At 48.8% G+C, this 14,633-nt stretch overlaps 1 protein-coding gene and 2 pseudogenes across 5 annotated transcripts; 2 read left to right on the top strand and 1 right to left on the bottom strand.

Moving 5' to 3' along the window:
- Positions 1-48: 48 nt before the first annotated feature.
- On the top strand, positions 49-659 carry LOC311031537 (histone H2B 3 pseudogene; annotated as a pseudogene). Its single transcript has one exon. The product of its transcript is annotated as a histone H2B 3 pseudogene (transcript).
- An 822-nt stretch (positions 660-1,481) lies between these two features.
- On the bottom strand, positions 1,482-10,848 carry LOC311031536 (histone H2A pseudogene; annotated as a pseudogene). The gene is made up of 2 exons (XR_014599358.1): positions 10,844-10,848; positions 1,482-2,021 (listed from the first exon to the last, which is right to left on the bottom strand). The product of XR_014599358.1 is annotated as a histone H2A pseudogene (transcript).
- med15 (mediator complex subunit 15) lies at positions 2,921-13,184 on the top strand. Of its 3 annotated transcripts, none has more exons than XM_084037819.1 (18): positions 2,921-3,062; positions 4,476-4,563; positions 4,638-4,689; positions 4,773-4,796; positions 4,959-5,123; positions 5,331-5,680; positions 6,832-7,164; positions 7,304-7,414; positions 7,844-8,014; positions 8,178-8,296; positions 9,043-9,170; positions 9,549-9,683; positions 9,828-9,891; positions 10,298-10,364; positions 10,887-11,044; positions 11,457-11,623; positions 11,905-12,003; positions 12,473-13,184. In XM_084037819.1, the coding sequence occupies exons 1-18, from the start codon at positions 2,995-2,997 to the stop codon at positions 12,607-12,609; spliced, it is 2,436 nt and encodes an 811-aa protein (XP_083893945.1). In that variant the 5' UTR covers positions 2,921-2,994; the 3' UTR covers positions 12,610-13,184. The 3 variants fall into 3 exon arrangements, with proteins under 3 accessions (XP_083893945.1, XP_083893944.1, XP_083893946.1); XM_084037818.1 differs by having other exon boundaries at positions 7,301-7,414; XM_084037820.1 differs by lacking the exon at positions 4,959-5,123 and having other exon boundaries at positions 7,301-7,414.
- Positions 13,185-14,633: the final 1,449 nt, after the last annotated feature.

The raw sequence follows: 14,633 nt of genomic DNA, 5'->3' as shown, positions 1-14,633 counted from the left end.
CTACTACTGTGTAGTTTTGTCTCAGATTGCTATAATACAGTCCTGCACATGTTCAGTCCCACTCACAACAAACCAGCCAATCGCGTGCGAGCGACGGCGCACGGCGCTTTGCATGCGGCGCTTATAAAAGCAGCGTCTGCGGCTGCGCGGCGTTTTCCCGCCGGCCGGATCCTGACAAGCAGCGATGCCGGAAACCAGCGTCAAAGCGGCCAAGAAGGGCTCGAAGAAGGCGGTCTCTAAAGCCACCAAGACCGGCAAGAAGCGCAAGAGGAGCCGCAAGGAGAGTTATGCCATCTACGTGTACAAGGTGCTGAAGCAGGTCCACCCCGACACCGGCATCTCCTCCAAAGCCATGGGCATCATGAACTGCTTCGTGAGCGACATCTTCGAGCGCATCGCCGGCGAGTCCTCCCGTCTGGCTCACTACAACAAGCGCTCCACCATCACGTCCCGGGAGATCCAGACCGCAGTCCGCCTGCTGCTGCCCGGGGAGCTGGCCAAGCACGCCGTGTCCGAGGGCACCAAGGCCGTCACCAAGTACACCAGCTCCAAGTAGACCTGCTGCTGTAGACCACCACCACAAAGGCTCTTCTCAGAGCCACCCACCCTTCCCTAAGAGCTCCTTCCTGGTCACGTGTCCATATAGAGTCCCGTTTACAGTTGCTTAACTGATCAATAAAGACAAACCAACATTACTATTGACTAATGATGCATTAATTCTTGTAACTTTAGTTGCCACACTGATATTCAATACAATCACGAAATAAATAACTATACAAAATGAAGAAACATTAAACAGTGGAGCAAGAGAATAGTTGTAGGATAATTAAACTTGACCTTCAGAAAGCATTCGTCCCCTGGTGGCCAGCAGAGAGAATGCAGCTTTAAGGAGCTGCCTCCAAACCGTCTAGTACTGATTGGTACCGTTTGGTATAATGTAGTCATTTTAATTCGTATGTTATGATAGGCTTATATGAATGTGTGTGCGTGGTTTATATGAATGCGTGTATTTGTATTTATGTATATGTATATTGAAGGTTTGTGGCTTCTTTGGAGATGTTCTGGTTGCTTATCATTAGGTTGGTGTTGGCCTGTAGACGCTGGTTTTTGGTGAAGATCATATATTTGGGTTTTTATTATCCATATTTGACCAGTTTTTGACGCTTGAGCATGGAGGAATAGCTCAGGCTTCTATCCATTAAAAAGGTGGTGTGCAGTGTGTTGGTTTAGCTGTAGAATGAGTGACAGGGTCGGATGCGGACGTATTAGAGAACAGGCCGCGCTAGCTTTCGTGGGAGGGGTCACAACTCCCGCAGTCCTTCCCGCTTTTTTTCAAAACTTTTTTTTATGTTAAACGTTACAATAAATGTCGAGCGCTGCCTATAAATCAAGCTTTTTCAGACACGAACATTACTCAATAACACGGCACTTTTCCGTTTAAATTAATTAATATATAAATATATTAAAATAAACTTCGTGTCTTATAAGTCGGATATTTAATACAATTTGAGTGCTGTATAAAAATAAAACTGATGATCAGTTCAGCTCGTTCATGGCGGTAAAAAGGATCCGGCTCTTTAGGTGTGGTGGGTGGCTCTTAAAAGAGCCTTTTTTTGTCGTCTGAGCCGGTTCGGGGTTTACTTCTTGGCAGCCTTCTCGGTCTTCTTGGGCAACAGCACCGCCTGGATGTTGGGCAGCACGCCGCCCTGAGCGATGGTCACTCCGCCCAGCAGCTTGTTGAGCTCCTCGTCGTTGCGGACGGCCAGCTGCAGGTGACGGGGGATGATTCGGGTCTTCTTGTTGTCGCGGGCAGCGTTCCCGGCCAGCTCCAGGATCTCAGCGGTCAGGTACTCCAGCACCGCCGCCAGGTAGACGGGGGCTCCGGCACCAACACGCTGAGCATAGTTACCCTTCCTCAAGTGTCTGTGAACACGGCCGACGGGGAACTGAAGCCCGGCCCGGGAGGAGCGGCTCTTCGCCTTCGCTCTAGTCTTAGCGGCGCCTTTACCACGTCCAGACATCTTTCAGTTTTCCTGAGTCACGTTATCTCAAAGAAAGTGTTGCAGTCCCCCCAACACAGCCGTTATATCTGAAGCAAGCTGCTCGTTGATTGGCCAGAATGTTCGTATCTCTGATCGCCCAATCAGGAGAGAGCTCGGTAAACAGAGTTTCCGCTTTACTGGTTTCAAAATAAAACGTGACAAATAAAACCGGAAGTAAGTACTTTTAAGTACTTGTTCTAATACCTGATGAAGTACCGGATCTAGTACCTGATCTAGTACCTGATGTTATACCTGATCTAATACTTGTTCTAATACCTGATCTAATACTTGTTCTATTACCTGATCTAATACTTGATCTAGTACCAGATCTAGTACCTGATCTAATACCTGATCTTATACCTGACCTAGTACCTGATCTAATACCTGATGTCATACCTGATCTAGTACCTGATCTGGTACCGGACCTAGTACCTGACCTAGTACCTGATCTAGTACCTAATCTAATACCTGACCTAGTACCTGATCTAGTACCTGATCTAGTACCCAATCTAATACCTGAATCATACACCTGATCAATGAAGTAAGAATATACAATACGATAATGTTGATGTGTCAGTTATAATGTTGAGGTTTGGAGTAAATGTGAACATAGCATCTTGCTTTTACGTCAATGCTGAGTCATCGTAATCTAATCGTAGATATAATATTACAACAGTCACAGTTTACTCCGTTTGGCTGATTATGCTGGCATGCTTTTACTGGAGGAACATTTTATTTTCACGTTGAGGTACTAGTACTTTTACTTAGGTAAAGCGTCTGATTACTCCCCCCCGTCGCCGAGCAGTTCCGCAGTCCGTCCAGCAGGCGGCGGTCGCGTTTATGAACAGGAAAACACAGCGGGCGCCATTTTCCTCGGAGCGGAAGGAGGAAGAGCAGAGGGAAAACATTTAACTCTTCAAGTAAAAACCCTCCGTAAATACCCGCCTGTGTGATGGAAGTCCCGGGACCGGACAGCGACTGGAGGAGCCCGCAGTTCCGACAAAAAGTCGTCGCTCAAATGTGAGACATCTTTGTTTTCCGTCTTGTGTTTTTGGCTGAAAAAAATAAAATCACTGTTTTTTTCTGTGCGGCGTTAGCTCAATGAGCTAGGCTAACGTTAGCGTCGCAGGAAAGCGCGTCACGTCAAACCGTGCTTGAAAAACGGGCAAATAAACAGAGAGACGTCGAAAGGCGGCGCGAGCACGCGCTCACGACCACGACGGAGAGCACAGCGCGGAGGGTTCCGGTCCGCTCTTCCGTTCGGCCGTCATTAAAATAACAACACGAGCTTTAACAGGAGTGTGTGTTGTATTTGGTGGTTAGCATCTTTAGCTGCTAACGTTGATGCGGTTCTTAGCTTAACTCTTTAGTCGTTTGTTGTTGACTGAATGATTTACCCCCCACACTGTCGAACAAACTCACTTATACGTGATTATATATGTATATGTGATGGACGTTTATAATACCGTAACGCCACATTTGAATAAACCCAACAGTGTCCTTATATGCAACATAAATACTTGTATTATTAAAATATGATAGGATATCCCCCCCATATATGACGTGTGGATGACGCTGCTGTGGAGTTACGAGGTTTTCCTTTAACACACAGTGTTCTGTGTATGATTGTATGTGACAATAGAAATAACCAGGGCTGGTCCGGGTGCCTGAAACCCTTGAAAACCCTTGCATTTGAGTGTGGTGTTTTCAAGGTTTGAAAAGTGCTTGTATGTAGAATAAAGTGCTTGGATGTAGAATAAAGGTCTTGAAATGTGTGTTGTATGTGATGACATCTATGATAGAACAGAGGAAAGAAGATCTCCATATCTGAGGGACTGAAAACAGCATTTCCTGACATTTCTTTATGAAAAATGACTTTTGATGATGAACAGATGATGAAAATAGTTGGTGATTATATTTCTGTGGATCTGTTAGTGGAATTAGTTTTCCTTTCATTTGTGGTCCTTCTGTAAAAAGCTGTCTCCAAACATCATGTTGGTTGTTTAGAGGACAATAACATCTCATTTAATGTGATGAACAAGTGACATAATAAGTAGACTGAATACTGACCATTGGATTGATACAAATGTGGAGTTTACCACAGCTGGAAGGGGCTGGAAAAGCATGGAAATGCACCTTGAAGTGCTTGGAAAGTGCTTGAATTTGATTTTGGAAAAGGTGGAGGAACCCCAAATACAGTTTTATTTTTAAGTTTACGTATGATTTACAATAAATATATACATGGTATTGACTTTATGCTAATAATCAGTACATGTGCTGGTTATTTATCTGATTGATTGATTAGCTGGTTGGGCTTTAAAGGGATTTGTATCCATAAAAACATGAATGAACGTGCGCTTCGTATCTGCAACTAACTCAAAGCTTTGCTCGTAACTACTTTGTCGGCGTATTGATCCGTGTGTCTCCCTGAAGCGAGGAGGCGATGAGGAAGGCGGGAACCGCACACACCAAGTCGAGCAACGACATGGAGAACCACGTCTACGTCAAAGCCAAATCCAGAGTAAGTACTGGATCCAGCAGAGACCCTCTCATGTCGAACTGACATGTTGTAACAGATCTCCCTGTTTGTCCCAGGAGGAGTATTTATCTCTGGTGGCGAGACTCATCATCCACTTCAGAGACATCCGTGAGTATTGACCTGCTTTTATGTCACATCCCCGAGGCAAGAGAGTCCGACTCCTAACTAGTGACTTGTTGTCTTGTTTGCAGACAAGAAGACCCTGGGAGGTCCAGGTAAGTGGACTTTGTTTGGTCTCTGCGTCCTTTCTGTTTTGGGGTTTCTTTGCTGTATTCTGTCCTCTGCTGGATCGGTCTCTACCAGACTCTTGGTGTTCATGGTTTCTGCTGTGCATGTTGGAGCCGCGTAATCTGATCTGTTGTCTACCCTTCTGTTAGATCCCATGAATGCCCTGACTAACCTGACAGGGGTTGGAGGGGGCCCCGGCGCCATTGGCATGGGGCCTCGCCCCACCGGTGCCCCAGTGGGTGGCATGGGGGCCATGGGGCAGATGCAGATAGGCCAGCATGCCATGGCAGGGGTGGCTGGAAACCCACAAGCCAGTGAGTGTTTCCTCCATGTGGTGTGTGGTTGCTCAACGCGTCGCTGGATGCTTTGCTGGTCTCACCTGAGCTGGTCTCACCTGAGCTGGTCTCATCTTCAGTCTCCGCTTTGGCACGTTGTGTGTTTTTGACTCCAGAGCTCTCCTCAGACTGGTTCTGAGTTGCAGACCTGGTCTGTCCTTCACCTTCTTCTCGCTCACTCTGCAGTAGGGGGTCCAGGACAGATGCCCATGCAGCAGATGGTGCAGGCTCAGCAGCAGCAGCAGCAGCAGCAGTCCATCCAGTTCCAACAGTTCCAGCAGGCCCAGCAGCAGCAGCAACAGCAGCAGCAACAGCAACAGAACGCCATGCAGCAGCAGCAGAACGCCATGCAGCAGCAGCAGCAGCAGCAGCAGAACGCCGCCATCCAGCAGCAGTTCCAGGTGCAACAGCAGCAGCTGAGGGTGCAGCAGATGCAGCAGCAACAGCAGCAGCAGCACCACCAGAACCAGCAGCTTCAGCAGCAGCAGCACCAGAACCAGCAGCAGCAGGCCCAGAACCAGCAGCAGCAGAACCAGGTATGCAGCCATGTTGTCGCCTTGTCCAATACAGTAGGCTTGTTCGGGATGGTCTTGGCTTGACTTGACTTACCACGCCGACGAGAGCTGCAGGTGTCTGAGGGGGCGGGCTCTAAAAGAGACGGCAGCCAAACGCCGTCAAGTCGGACAACAAAGTCAACGTGACTATGGTGCTCAAGCGATAGAACACAGCAGCAAACCAAAGAGGATATGTTTTATTTATATATATATATATAACACACACACACATACATATATACATAAATACATACACACACACACGCAAGGCAACATGTGGAAGGCATTATTTTTTCCCAGTATATTTGTATTATCATTCTATGTTTCTATTAACCAGACCTCACATATAATAGGCCTACTCACAACACAATGCACAGAACTTTAAATCAAGCCATGAGATCAAAGCGACCAAAATAAAAAGTATCATTTCACCATAAGGTGGCCGCCGAGTGCGGACCTGAATACACGTCATTGAACTTTTAACCAATGAGAACCATTCCACTGTAGCGGAGGTGCCAAGCGCTGCAAGAAGCGCCTCTTAAAAACTTGTTCCCGCGATGTTTTGGGTCACGTGATATGGTCGCGACCCTGTGACGTCTTTGCAGTCGGCTGCTAAGTCGGACACAATTCTAGCCATCATGCATCGCTTTCAACCCACAATACATCACGTTAGGTAGCGCGCTGCAGGCGGCTACATCAAGTCGAATTCGCCTAGTGACACACAATGGGGATTGTAGTCCAGGTGGGTAGTGTAGTCCAGGTGGGTAGTGTAGTCCAGATGGGTAGTGTAGTCCAGGTGGGTAGTGTAGTCCAGATGGGTAGTGTAGTCCAGATGGGTAGTGTAGTCCAGGTGGGTAGTGTAGTCCAGATGGGTAGTAGTACAGGTGGGTAGTGTAGTCCAGATGGGTAGTAGTCCAGATGGGTAGTAGTACAGGTGGTACTGTAGTTTTTAGGAGATGTGGTTGGGTGTAGTTTCAAGAAGGAATGTGGAAAGGTCATGTTGGAAGGCTTTTATTTTGAAGTTTTGGACTGAGATTGTTCCGTGGAAACAGGAAGCTTGTGTCCTGTCCTGCTGAAGTGTAGCAGGACCAGTGCTAATGTTGTAACGCTATGCTAATACCTCCCGTCTGCAGATGCACCAGACCAGGATTCAGCAGCAGATGGTGCAGCTGCAGCTCCAGCAGCAGCATGCCCAGGCCCAGGCCCAGGCCCAGGCTCAGGCTCAGGCTCAAGCCCAGGCCCAGTCCATCCAGCACATGGTTCAGCAGCAGCAGCAGGTTCAGGCCCAGTCGCAGCCGGGTCAGATGCCTCAGCACCCTCAGCAGCAGCAGCAGCAGCAACAGCAGCAGCAGCAGCAGCCCAACATGGTGGCTCAGTCTCTGGCTGGACAGATGACGTCGGCTCAGCATGTCCCCATCAGCTCGCTGAGCCAGCAGCAGCACCAGCTCAAGATCCAGGCCTTCCAGGTAAGACTGAGCTGGTCCCCAAAGGAGTGTCCCTGCAAGAGAGTTCAGCAGTATTATTTATTAGTATTGATATAGCTTTTATTAGTAGTATTATTATATGATCTATGATTTAACTTAAAGTGTGTGTGTGTGAAAGCAGGCCCGTGCAGCCTTGCAGCAACAGCAGGTCCAGCAGGCGCAGCAAGCAGCGCAGCAGGCCGCCGCTCAGGCGCAGCTCAACGCAGCAGCAGCCGCCGCCGGACCTGGACAGGTGAGACTCCTCAGACTCGGATGCTTAATGTTGCATAACTCATAACGTTTCATAACTCATAAGCCTCCCTAAAGACTGGGGGGAGACCTGAAGCACCGAGGAGGAACCTTTACCAGGATGGACCGTAGAGGTCAACAACAGCTAGAGCTCAGGGTATCAGAGGAAGTCCTCTACGAGTCTCAGCCTGTAGCAGCTTCACTAAGGGCTGGTCCAAGACAAGCCTGAGCCAGCCCTAAGTATTAGCCTTAAATCACCTTAAATAACACCTGACATGACTCATCAAAAACATTGAGAGGTGTCAGGATGTGGGGAGGGTTTTCAGTAGGCATGTAGTTGGACCAGTACAGAACCCTGCTGTGTGTCTCACCTGTGTGTCTCATCTGTCCTGCTGTGTGTCTCACCTGTGTGTCTCACCTGTGTCCTCTGAAGTTGGTCCGTCCAGGAATGCAGATTCCAGCCCGGATGCCTCGAGTCCTGACTCCCTCCATCCCTCCTCCAAATGCTGCTGCTGCTGCGGCTGCAGCTGCTGCCGCCGCCGCCGCTGCTGCTGCCGCTGCCGCCGCCGCCGCAGCAGGAGGAGGACAGCCAATGACACAGCAGGTATTTACCTCCGATCTTTCCTGTCCAACCGCTCACTTAAGCATCGGCTGTTCTTCTGAATCATCAGAACGATTGATTAGCAGATCGTCAATTATCAGTAATGGCAGTCTTTATTCTCGGGGGGGTCTAATCCCCCTTCTCGTCCAATCGGCTTCCTCCACAGGTACAGCAGCATTCAGTGATGTCATCGCCTTCACCTGGGCAGGTGCAAACGCCGCAATCGATGCCACCCCCTCCCCAGCCGTCACCTCAGCCCCCCAGCTCACAGCCCAACTCAGCCAGGTACAACGAGACTTTCAGTTAGCACCAGTTCTCCTGCTGGCCACCAGGGGGCGACTCCTCTCTGGTTGTATAGAAGTCTATGAGAAAATGGTCCTACTTCTCTCTGCTGGCCACCAGGGGGCGACTCCTCTCTGGTTGTATAGAAGTCTATGAGAAAATGGTCCTACTTCTCTCTTGATGTATTATCTCAGTAAACATTGTAAACATGAGTTTATGGTCTCAATCTCTAGTTTCAAGTCTTCTTCAATCCAGCATGATGTTCATTTAGTACATTATGGTCCATTTAGAGTCCACCAGACCAGAAAGCAGGGGATGCTTCAGGGGGCGGGGCTTACCTGCTGATTGACATGTCGCTACCACGCTATCAATGCTAGTTAGCTACTAAGATGACTTTAACATTTAGCTGTAAAGTTGAACGTTGAATCATGAAGCTAACTTTGTTAGCAGCTTCACACCAGAATCCACATGGATCCAGATCCAGTAAGGGTACTGCTCGTGTTCATCAGCTCCACCTGTTGCTCCTCACTCCAAATATGGTCACTTCCTCCTCTGGTTGCTGTCTCTAATCATGAACACATTGATTTCTTCATGAATAATAACCGCATTAATAAAACTGAAGGGTTTGAATCCTGAAAGTTAGGGAACGTTTGGTGGTTTTGATCCGGTCTCATGTTCCCTGAAAAAGTGATAAATATTATTCATGTATAACATTTCATGACTTCCTGTCTCCCCCCCCCCCCCCCCAGTTCTGGTCCAACTCCGTCTCCGGGGGGTTTCCAGCCCAGTCCGTCCCCTCAGCCCTCACAGAGCCCCGCAAACGCCCGGACCCCCCAGAACTATGGAGTCCCATCTCCTGGACCCCTCAACACTCCAGGTACACAACCACCTCAATGTAGCTGCGTCGACACTCGTGAATCATTTAGTGAGTCCTCGGTGTCCTCGAAGTCCCTCAGAGCCATTAGACTCCCTCAGAGTCCTTGGTGTCCTTAGAGCCACTCGGTCCACAATAACACAGTAATATTTGGAGGAAGAAGGCAGAATATTACGTAAATAAAAGTGATATTATTATAATAAAGTCATCATATTTGAAGAATAGATCTCCCTGCCTGTAGGCTGCTGTTTGTATTTAATAGAATGAAGGATGTTTTATGATTTCATGCATGTCATGATGTCCCTCCCTCCTTCCATCTCCCTCCTCCCCCTCCTCCTGTCTCCCTCCTCCTGTCTCCCGGTCCCCCCTGGTGTCCTGCAGGTAACCCTGGATCAGTAATGAGTCCAGCAGGAGCCACGTCCCTGGAGGACCAGCAGTACATGGAGAAACTCAAGCAGCTCTCTAAATACATCGAGCCTCTCCGCAGGATGATCAACAAGATCGACAAGAATGAAGGTCGGAACAGGAAGTCAATTGTATATCAATAATACTGATCGGTCATTTTCATCGGCACATAATCGGAGAGAGGAGGAGGAGTCAGTCCTCCACACGGATCAATAGTGATCTGATCAGCTGTCTCTCTCATCTTTCTGTTGACAGACAGGAAGAAGGACTTGAGTAAGATGAAGAGTCTGTTAAACATCCTGACTGATCCCAACACCAGGTACTCGTCTGTCCTCTGGTCCTAAACCTGTCTGTCCTCTGGTCCTAACCCGTCTGTCCTCTGGTCCTAAACCTGTCTGTCCTCTGGTCCTAACCCGTCTGTCCTCTGGTCCTAAACCTGTCTGTCCTCTGGTCCTAACCCGTCTGTCCTCTGGTCCTAACCCGTCTGTCCTCTGGTCCTAAACCTGTCTGTCCTCTGGTCCTAACCCGTCTGTCCTCTGGTCCTAAACCTGTCTGTCCTCTGGTCCTAACCCGTCTGTCCTCTGGTCCTAAACCTGTCTGTCCTCTGGTCCTAACCCGTCTGTCCTCTGGTCCTAAACCTGTCTGTCCTCTGGTCCTAACCCGTCTGTCCTCTGGTCCTAAACCTGTCTCTCCTCTGGTCCTAACCCGTCTGTCCTCTGGTCCAGGTGTCCTCTGAAAACGCTGCAGAAGTGTGAGATTGCGTTGGAGAAGCTGAAGAACGACATGGCCGTGGTGAGAACGTCCTCCGACTAGAAGTGTCCTCGTCTTCCTCAAACCTTTTATCAGGAGGGGAATACGTTTACATTGAACTAAATGATCATAATGTTAACTAGTTCTGCTTTATTTTATGTCTCATTAACTTCTCTATTAAGAGGACTGATGGCACTCTGTAGGTCAGAGCTCCCCCTGCTGGATCACAAGACAAACTGCACAGCTACACAGGAAGTAGTGCCAATAAAACCAAATATGATCAATGACGTTTAAATACCAGGAACGTATCGATTCCGAGTTTTTAAATCAGAGACGGGACTCTGACGTGTGAAGGAGTACATAAATACAACCATTAGAGATCCCTTTAAATTGGCTCAGAATAGGACCTAAAGGATTAAAAGTAACACAATGAAGGACCCAAGTGGGAACCCTGAGGTACACCACAGGAAAGAGCAGCAGGTTCAGACTTGTAGGGATCCAGACGGCTCATCCAGAAGGACCTTGTTGTGAGTTGCAGTAATGGTTTTGTCCCTGTGGTTCCAGCCGACCCCCCCGCCCCCCCAGGTGCCCACCAAGCAGCAGTACTTGTGTCAGCCGCTGCTGGACGCTGTCATGGCCAACATCCGCTCGCCGGTCTTCAACCACTCGCTGTACCGGACCTTCGCCCCCGCCATGACCGCCATCCACGGACCCCCCATCACGTAGGTCCACACCTCGGCACAACCATCCAGGGTCCAGGAGTAGATTCAGAGGTTAGGTTAACCCCAAATAGGAGCCTAGAACTTGAACTAACGTCACATAAACGTAGAGAAGTATGACACGCTAACGTTCTACCACATACAAATACATCAGTGATGTAATTAAATGTGCAGTACTTCATAGATCTGCTCCAGGCCACCAGCAGGACCCTGGACCCCCTAGAGGGTCTGAGGTCCACACACCGTAGTCCCACTAAACCCTGATTATGTTGGGAGTCTGTTTTTCTGGTCATTTGGGTGAACTGGACCTTAAAACCAGATCTGACAAAGTAACTGAACCAATAACAGATTTATCTAAATGTTTGACTGAGAACCTGCTGCTGGTCCTCACCGAGAACCTGTTGCTGGTCTTCAGGGGCCCCAATGTGTCCGTGAGGAAGAGGAAGCACGAGGACGACGAGCGGCAGACCATCCCCAACATCCTGCAGGGCGAGGTCGCCCGCCTCGACGCCAAGTTCCTCGTCAACCTGGACCCGTCGTTCTGCAGCAACAACGGCACCGTGCACCTCATCTGCAAACTGGGTAAGAGACCAGGACCAGTACACATGGTACCGCATGGGTCTGAGACTAGGACCAGTAACCGTGGTACTGAACCAGCCGTAGACCTAGACCAGTACACATGGTGCCGTTTTATTTCAGTGGATGAACCCTTAAAACGGACGTTTGTTGTTGGCGTGTTTATTTATTTGTTGCCGACTGGATGAGAAGAAACCAACAGCTCATTGGATCCGGATCGAGGTGATCCGGATCGAGGTGTTGGGCTGGATGTCTGAACGCCGTTTTTGTGTTTGTTCTGTCCTCAGACGATAAAAACCTCCCCAGCGTTCCTCCGCTGCAGCTCAGCGTCCCTGCTGACTATCCAGACCAGAGTCCATACTGGGCTGACGACGGGGACCAGTATGGTGAGACCAGCACACCAGACCAGCACACCAGACAGACCACAGACCAGCACACCAGACAGACCAGCAGACAGACCACAGACCAGCACACCAGCAGACGGACCAGCACACCAGCAGACAGACCAGTACACCAGCAGACAGACCAGTACACCAGCAGACAGACCTCAGACCAGTGCCCCAGACAGACCAGCACAGCAGACAGACCAGCACACCAGACAGACCAGCACAGCAGACAGACAGACCACAGACCAGTGCCCCAGACAGACCAGCACAGCAGACAGACCAGTACACCAGCAGACAGACCACAGACCAGTGCCCCAGACAGACCAGCACAGCAGACAGACCAGTACACCAGCAGACAGACCAGCAGACAGACCACAGACCACTGCACCAGACAGACCAGCACACCAGCAGTCAGACCACAGACCCGTGCCCAAGATAGACCAGTATAAGTGTGACTTCCTGTCCTCAGGTGCCAACAGCTTCCTGCAGACGGTCCATAGAAACATGACGTCCAAGCTGCTGCAGCTTCCTGACAAACACTCGGTGACGGAGCTGCTGAACACGTGGGCTCAGAGCGTCCGCCAAGCCTGCCTGTCCGCTGCCTGAGGCCCCGCCCCTGCCCTAAGCCCCGCCCCTCACCTGCTGCTGCAGACCCAGTAACTCACCTGGCAGTACATCTACACTACAGCTGATCCAGACTCCCTCGTTGACATTAAAGGACTCTTCCAGATCAACATGCTTGGACTTTTCACAGTCACGAATAACAAGCAGCCCACGTTCCCCACACTCATATTAGTCCCTGAATGCACCGTCAGCTGGGGACCTTGTCAGGCTGACATCACGCGGTCTGATCCGAGCGTTATTCCTGATGCATTCTGGGTAGATGCGAGTTGCCTGAGAGCGGATCTGAACAGAAGCAGCTTGTAAATCAGAGGACACACAAAAGGGAAAAACATTCAGCGGCCCAACTGTCATCTTTCCTGATTTATACTCTGCTCCCTGAATGCAGCACGTTCTGTCTTTTCTGTAGTTGGAACAGTTTGGGTTTGCAATGTCATTTCAGTTTCGACCACAGGAGGGCGCTGTTGTAAAGAAGAACGTTGCTTTCTCAACTGAAAAATATAAATGTTTTTTTTCCTTGTCATAAATAAAAACTTTTCAGTTAATTTTTTAAAAATACAGATCCGTTTCCGTCACTGAAAACGCTTTATTTCAACCACGTCGGGTTCACTGGTCATCGTAAAGCAGCATTTATGTCTATTTTTATTCTAACAAACTCTGCAAATGTATGTTGCTTTAAGTTTCAGCTCATTGTGATGTCACCATACCAACGTAGATACGACAACCTCCTGAATATCTGGACACTGAAACGAAAACACGGGGAAATCTGAATCAGGAAAGGTAACGGAATAATAGATGACAGAACATGGAAATTAGTTTTCCTATTTAGGAATTATCAAACGTATAAATCAATAGTGTTGTTCAGTAATCTGATGTCTCTTAACTTGAGTTTATGTGATTTATTTGATGTTAACATATTTACAACCAGATTTCACATTAACCAGCCTTTAATAAGACTTATTGCAAAACAGCGCCCCCTGGCCCATCAGTGTCCGTTGAGGTGGAGAGTGGTACTGCAGCAGGGAGACGGAAACCCACTAAATGGTCATAAATCCAGGTTCTGCGAGAAGTTGATGAGGGTTCCTGTTCTGCTTCCATCTGCTTCTAACTTCATGTGTCGACTCCGTGCTAGATAAATCCTGGACCTGGACCCGAACTAGAGCTGTCAATTTTCCTCTATAATACTATTCGAATTTCACTCCATATGTTTTGCAAATTATATTTGAATATTTAATGCTCAATATGGTTATTTTACTTCCTGTCCACTAGAGGGCGTTCCAAAAACATCACCAATAAATATGTTGCCAACAGGTGACCGCTTTCTAGATAAAGACACTTTGCCGTTCTCCTGGTGGACGCTGTGTCCCCGTTGCCATGGCTACGCCCTCCTCGTCTCACAGTCAGCTCTACTCTCACGTTCTCACGTACATCCTGCTGCATCCGGTCTCGTTCCTGATGAATCAGCCGATGGAGACGCGGGTCGATCTAGCTAGCAGTAAGCAGCATGAACGCATCTTTGTCATGACGTCATCGCTTCTAGAGGTCCGTCCATATCTTTGTCGTCATTTCACCGAGTGCTGCCGCGTGTTATCTCTGCGGCCACGCTGCTGTCGCTATTTCTGATAGTGAGATTGTGATTCAGAAAACTTTATTGTTCATCAGACTTAAAGGAGTCATCACCAGGAAATCGCAATTTCTCTTGTTAAAACATGCATATCTGTGTTTGACCTCAGTTGAAACTTGCCTGAAAGGCTGGAGTTTGAAAGTGGCGCCGTTTTTTCGCTTCTGCTCTTTTTCCGAACAGGAATAGCACACAAGGGTGTGCATTCCTAAAGCACGAGATTTTGATTCTGCGCCTACGGTGACGTCACCGTGGAGGCTACTTGCATAAGCCCACCCCTCTTTCACCACCCAACCCCCCCCCGTCCGCTACCTGACGTCCTGCTGTAAACGTGTCTCTTCAACCGTCTCTGGCTCTTCACTCTCCGGTTCGGGTTCCGACTCTGGTT

This window comes from Eutrigla gurnardus (genome assembly GCF_963514095.1).
Source record: "Eutrigla gurnardus genome assembly, chromosome: 20".
In the NCBI taxonomy this organism is placed as follows: domain Eukaryota; kingdom Metazoa; phylum Chordata; class Actinopteri; order Perciformes; family Triglidae; genus Eutrigla; species Eutrigla gurnardus.
This window is presented reverse-complemented; position numbering and strand designations above follow the sequence as displayed.

Excerpts from the sequence above, each read along its gene's own strand:
- med15 (XM_084037818.1), top strand. The coding sequence starts at position 2,995 with ATGGAAGTCCCGGGACCGGACAGCGACTGGAGGAGCCCGCAGTTCCGA. Across the intron at positions 8,015-8,177 it reads GACAGCCAATGACACAGCAG|GTACAGCAGCATTCAGTGAT; the intron begins GTATTTACCTCC and ends CTTCCTCCACAG. Across the intron at positions 10,365-10,886 it reads TGAAGAACGACATGGCCGTG|CCGACCCCCCCGCCCCCCCA; the intron begins GTGAGAACGTCC and ends CTGTGGTTCCAG.